The sequence below is a fragment of the Pelecanus crispus genome, chromosome 3 (assembly GCF_030463565.1).
Source record: "Pelecanus crispus isolate bPelCri1 chromosome 3, bPelCri1.pri, whole genome shotgun sequence".
NCBI lineage: Eukaryota > Metazoa > Chordata > Aves > Pelecaniformes > Pelecanidae > Pelecanus > Pelecanus crispus.
The window spans coordinates 45,988,087-45,994,086 of record NC_134645.1 but is presented as its reverse complement, the minus strand read 5'-3'; the positions used below and the strand labels follow the sequence as shown (position 1 = coordinate 45,994,086).

General features: G+C 51.5%; 1 protein-coding gene across 2 annotated transcripts in view; it reads left to right on the top strand.

The window, feature by feature from the left end:
- The first annotated feature begins 2,250 nt into the window (after positions 1–2,250).
- The window catches only part of ZFAND3 (zinc finger AN1-type containing 3), a 147,946-nt gene continuing 144,196 nt past the window's right edge, over positions 2,251–6,000 (top strand). For both annotated transcript variants that reach the window (XM_075707234.1, XM_075707233.1), the window contains exon 1: positions 2,251–2,321. In XM_075707234.1, the coding sequence (XP_075563349.1) occupies positions 2,251–2,321 (71 nt within the window). The remainder of the gene's footprint in view (positions 2,322–6,000) is intronic.

Here is a 6,000-nt window from a genome sequence, read left to right as displayed (position 1 = left end):
TCAAGTACTCACTTCTCTTGGTGCACTCAACAGTGCTGCCTCAGCAGCTAGGCTCCTCAGAAAGATGTGCCAAGGGGAAGCTCTCATGCTTCGGTGCACAGGGTGGTATGCAGCCACAGACACTTCAAAGAGGGCTGGCAGTTGGACCAGTTAACGTGTCACTGAAAACTCTCAACACATGTCCCGTCTCCATCATACCACGTCGGTCTTACATGCAATAACATCATTGCATTCAAAGTCGCTGCCGAGAAAGAGCAGCAACTGGTTGAGCTACTGAAGCATTAACGGCCCGCTTGATGCATCAGCAGGGAGTCAGGCAACCCCAGACTCAACGGTTAGATAAAACAAAGCATTAGTAGTAAACTCTGTCACAAACCAGTCTCTTCAAAGAAGCCTGTTTACATGACTTCAATTAGATTCCAACTTTTTATTAAAAAGTTTTAAGCATCTTTGTATGTGTATTTCGTTACTACTTTTTTCTGTCATGAATTAATTTCATATAAAATTCTTTAAGAAGGTTAATATTCAAGTCAAAAGGTCATTAGCAAAATTAATTAGTTGTTCACAAAGACCTACATACTCTAGACTTTGTTAAGGATGTTTATTATTTACAATGTTAAATAACCTTGGGTTTAAGTTCAAAGCAGAAATCAAAGTATAGGATGGGTAACGGCACCTCAGGAACATGTCAAAATTCCACCTTCATTATTGCCACACCAGTATTTTTCCACAGAACATTTTTCACTCAGATCAAAAAGCAGTTTCTAGCAGAGGGTCAGCCATATTTCCACTTCCCAGGCAAAACCAAGGTACAGCAAGTGCAAGACTGTACCTTGCTCAAGACCATTTGCTAAACCCGTGCACCAGAAGTGCAATCCGCACTACTCAGCCCTCGAGTCCATGTGCTGGAAATTCCCCTCCCCCTTCCTGTCCGTCAAAGGGCGGCAGCCGGTAATCGCCTATGCACCGTGCCCGCTGGACGCTTCCCTGCTTGCCATACCTTACCTCTTGCAGGTCCCTTTCTCTGGGGCCAAAACACGCGGGCCAAGGTGCCCCCCTTCTCCCGGCTTCAGCCAGCCCTCAGCTTACTGTCCTCGGGCAGTGAGGGTTGTTTACCACAGGCAAAGAAATCCCCACGTACTTTAGCACCTAACCGATTTTATTTCGTACTGAGGGAAACCGAGGACGAACACCTACAGAATAAGCAGGGAAGAGAAGACGGAGCGTCGCCCTCTGGGCCCTCCCCAGCCTCCAGGCCTTCCTCCCAGCTCGCAGCAGAGAGGCCGGGCACGGAAGCAAACGGAGCCCAGGGGGAACAAGGCCCGGTCCACCCCCACACCGGGGTCCCTCAGAGGCGGCCACCCGCCAGGGAGAGACCCCGAGTGCGCACAGGCCGCCCACCTCCCGACACCCCAGACTGGCAGCGACCAGCCCCGCCTCGGCGAGACAGCTCCCGGCCGAGAGCCTGCGCCTGGGCCCCGGCCGCTCGGACAGGTCCCGGCCCGGGAGGGTGGGGGGGTGCGGGCCCGCCCGGCCCCCCCGGCCCTGGGCAGCGCGGGGGAGGCCCCCGGGGACCCCCTCGCCACAGACCAACTTCCGCGTCGAAGCCCCTCCGCGCATGCGCGGCCAACGCCGGCACCCCCCCCACCTCCCCGGTCTTCCCTGGCTGTACCACTCTGTGCCTAACGTGTGGGTAGAGGCAAAAGAGGGCGGCGGCCCCAGGTAGCTCTGCAGGCCTCAGCGCCCCCCCCCCCCCAGGTTTCCTCGCAGAGAAGTTCCCTCCCTTCTCGAGTGTATGGGTGCCTTCTAAACTTGCCTCTCTCCTAGTTCCCGCCCCCGATCTAACCCAATTCCCCCCGGGGATGGGCTGTGGTATATGCCACTCCCAGCTGATCCAGTGGCTTGGCGAAACCATCCCGCTCAGGACAGGGGGAGGCAAGGCGCCGGAGCGGGGGGACACGCATTGTTGAGTCAGGGGCCGAGCGGCGGGGGAGAGTGGGTGCGCCCGGCTGCGACAGCGGGGTCGTCACAGGAACCGGCGGGCGGGAGAGGCCGCCGCAGGCAGCTCCGCGCCACGAACCCGCTCCCCTGCGGCCCCGTCCGGTAGGGCGCGGCCGCCCCCCCTCCCGCGCCTTCCCCTCCACCGCCTCCCCAGTGGTCGCGCCCGGCTCCAGCTGACCGGCCTGGAATCCCGGCTGGGAGCCCCGCGCCCCCCCCGCCGCTGCCGCCGCCCCGCGCCCCGGCCCCGCCATGGGAGACGCCGGCAGCGAGCGCAGCAAGGCGCCCAGCCTGCCGCCGCGCTGCCCCTGCGGCTTCTGGGGGTAAGCAGGGCCCGAGGGCGAGGAGGGGGCTGGGCTGGAGCCCGCCCGGCGCGGGGAGGGGGGACGGGCGGCGAGGCGAAGGGCGAGGCGGCGGGGGGCCGCGGCCGGGCGGGGGCAGGGCCCGGGCCGGGCCTGGCGGGCAGGCCGGCCGGGGCGTCGGGCCAGGTCGTAGCCCCGGGCTCGGGCCTGTCACGGGGGCCGAGCCCGCAGCTCACCCCGGGGCGGGGGTGGCCGCCGGCCCCTGCCGGGCGGGCCGCGGGGGGTGCCGGCTGGGGGAGAGGGGTGTCCCCCTGCCTCCCGGCGTGTGGCGGGGTGTGCCGCAGCCCCGGGGGGCCCGGGCGAGGGCGGCCCCTGGCTTACAGGCGGCGGGTCACCCGCGGTGGGGGGCGGGAAGGTGGCTGCCTCGCCCCCGGGCGCGGGCGGGGGGGGGCGGCCTGGCCCGCGGGCGGTGGCCCCGCGGCCTCCCCCGCCGCTCGGGCACCTCGGCGGCGGCCTTCCCGGCAGCTCGGCGGGGGGAGGCCGGCTCGCTTCCCCAGACGCTCGGCTTTGCTGGAGCGGCCGCCTCTCCTTTGGGGCTGCCGGCTGCGCTCCGGGGCCTGCCTTTAGCTCCTCGTAGGCGCAGACGGGTAGTGCGGGCCCCCGGCTGCCCGGCTTGGTGTCCTGGAGCGCGGTGGCTGGCACATCCCCGCCCCGCGCCCGGGAACGGGGAGCTCTGGCTGCTTGTTCGCGCAGGTCAGCGCAGGGCAGGATAACTAATGAAGGAAAAAGGATAAGGACAACAATATACTTCTTCCTCCACCTTACGAAGGCGGGGAGGTTCGTAATAGATAAGGTCCTTGTTAGCTGTTGGCTGATCCCCTTTTAGAAGGAAGGAAGTAGGGTCATTCCTGTTTGCCAAAGGTGGTGGTGGGGGGGGAAATTAAGCCTCTTCCTTGCTAAACCCCTCTCACCTCTAGGGTCATGTCTACTGAAGATGTTTCCATTATCGATTTTTTTTTTTTTTTTTTAAATCAGATGCATCATGGCAGATGGTATGCACGTGATCATAAAGCGCCTTTAATGTATATCACAGAAACTTTAGTCCCTCGTGTTCTTATTTATGGAAAGTTCAAAGACTATGTGACTACATAGACTTTTGAGGGCCCACCGGAGATTTGCACTTGTCTGTGATTGTACCTTCTTGGGATTTATGTCATACAATTTAAGGTACTCTGGGGGAGTAGAAGCTGAGAGGAAAGAGATGCAATAAGAGTGATTTAGTGATGTCACTGTACATTTGGTTCGTTTATTGGAGTGGCAGGATTTTAAATGAAATCCCATTTTTTGAGTTATGACAGAAACCTGAACTGCAACAAATGCCCTGGCCCTGCTGGGAGTGATCTTGCAAGACAGATTATAAATATACAGTAAATTATTTTGTTTATTTTGTTTCTTTAGGCTCCCGTACTTGGGCCTGATGCTTTTCTGTAATGTAGTGGAAAGCAAGTTGCTGCTATCTCTAATGTAGTGTACTGGCTTCTGTAACATGATACTGATGTGAAAGGAGAGTTGCAGAAAGTTGGAAGTGAACTTTTTCATCGGGCTGAACTTCTTGGCTAGTTTAGCGTGTTGCAATAATGAGAAGAAAATCTGGTGCTTTGTGTTCAAGGATCTGCTTAATGGTGACAGAAGGCTCTCAAGAAAACCCATTGCTTTTAAAGCTGCTACTTGTTTTTTTAACATACATTTCCCTTGCACAAGCAGCTATCCAAACAAGTATTTTTTGCCTTTTTTTTTTCCCTCAGGATGTCATCCATGCAGTAGTGTTCCTTGTAAGACATTTTTGAAAGACAGCATTGTGGAAAAAAAAGCTGACTTTTTCCACCAATACAGTGAAGAAATTTATCTGTTTTTCTTTGTCTGCCAGCTACATTTCAATACACAGTGGCAAACTAACATACCTATTTTTTCACTTAAAAAACCCAAACAAAACCCAGCAAAAAACTGTGCTGTCAGCTTCCAGAGTTCGATGGTTTGTTGTACTACTTAGTCCTAAAGAAACTTAACTGTCTTCTTATTTACCTAGGCCTTGCTAGTGCTTGAAAAGGTTGGTTGATAAACCTGTGTAGACATTCCCTTCTACTGAAGTTGCACTGGCACGAGTACTTAAGTGCTCACAGTTTTATACCAGCTTTCTGAAGAAAGTAAATCATGATAGCAAAAAGACTTATACGCATCTGAAGTAGGAATTCTGCTGCTCTAGATGTCAGCTAGGGTTATTACCAGCAACATGTCTTAAGACGGAGTCTTATCTGTGACTTCCATGTCACTTTTATGTCTGTCAAGTCACGTTTTGGAGTAACAGGACCATATTTGCTCTTTAACTGCAGGACATTCAAGGCTGTGAAAAGTTCTGAAACTTGTAATTTCATGTAGTAGTTTCCATGAAATTTGTGAATAAAGTAATGTAGAGGAATAGTGTTGCTTTATGTTTCCCAGTCCCCATCAGTCCAATGGTTGAGAATCGTTTTGTGGTTGTTCCTGAGTGAGCCTGAACCACATAGGTAGCAGAACAATTCAGTGTCAGTGGGTCAAACAATGTGGCCCAGGTTTTGCCAAGTATAAAAGATGATGATTTTTTTTTTTTTCTTTTTTTTGGATTGATTTTATGTAATGCTTGGGCAGGACTGTTTGTAGTAAGAAGTGCACTTTCTGCAGTAATCCACAAAGATAGGAAACATTAAGGAAAATGCTGAAAGAAGCATTAAAATTGAAGTAAGCTGTGGGTCCCTGGTCTAAAACTTGCCTATTGGTGAACAGTAATAGAAGTAGCTCCTGAGGTGCATGTTGATAGTGGTGGCATGCAAAGAGATTACAGGAGAACACTAGTGTGTACTACTGCATTAAAGTTGGAGGAGTTCTTCTTTTAAAATGCTTGGGTTTATATTAGAAATTCAGATCCTGTAGATTTCAAGGATCTCTAATGACTAGAAAACTACTAAACTCTTGATGTTTCAAGATCTAAGAGACTGAAAAATGAACAGCTGAAAGATAGGGACTTCACTGAGACTGTTCGGAACTTCTGAAACATTTGCTTAAGGTCAGTGGCTAATGTTTGCTTACCTTTTCTTAAAGATCATGGAATCCATCCTTAAATCTTCTGCAGACTTGCCCTTCTTTTTAGAATGTCCAGTCTGTCATTTCTGCTCAAGTAAAGTTCAGATGGAGCACTGAGATGATCTTTGTATTTTACAAGATAATTTCAGTTACCCAGATAATCTCAATTGTGAAACCTCATCTGTATTCATGCTATTTATGAAAAATTCACACAACTTTTTGGAAATATTTTGCTCCCCTTTTGTCCTATTTTTATATCTTAAACTTCAGTCAGTTGCAACTATCCTGCTTTTTATTGGAATAGTCTTAGTGTACAAAGGTTGGAAAGGGTGCAGCATGCAAGTTGTTATTTTAGGTTACTGCTTAACATTGTTATGATCTGGAAAAAGTCTTCTCTTCCTGATTAGCAGATCATGTAACGTTGGCTTTTTTTTCTTAGATTAGTGGATTTCAGAAATCTGTTTCACTTTATGGCATATATAAAATCTTCAACTGCAAGTTAATAAATACATGAAAATATTACTATATGTATATATGCCAGTTAAACCATTTTGCTTATTAGAGATGAGGCACGATCATTTAA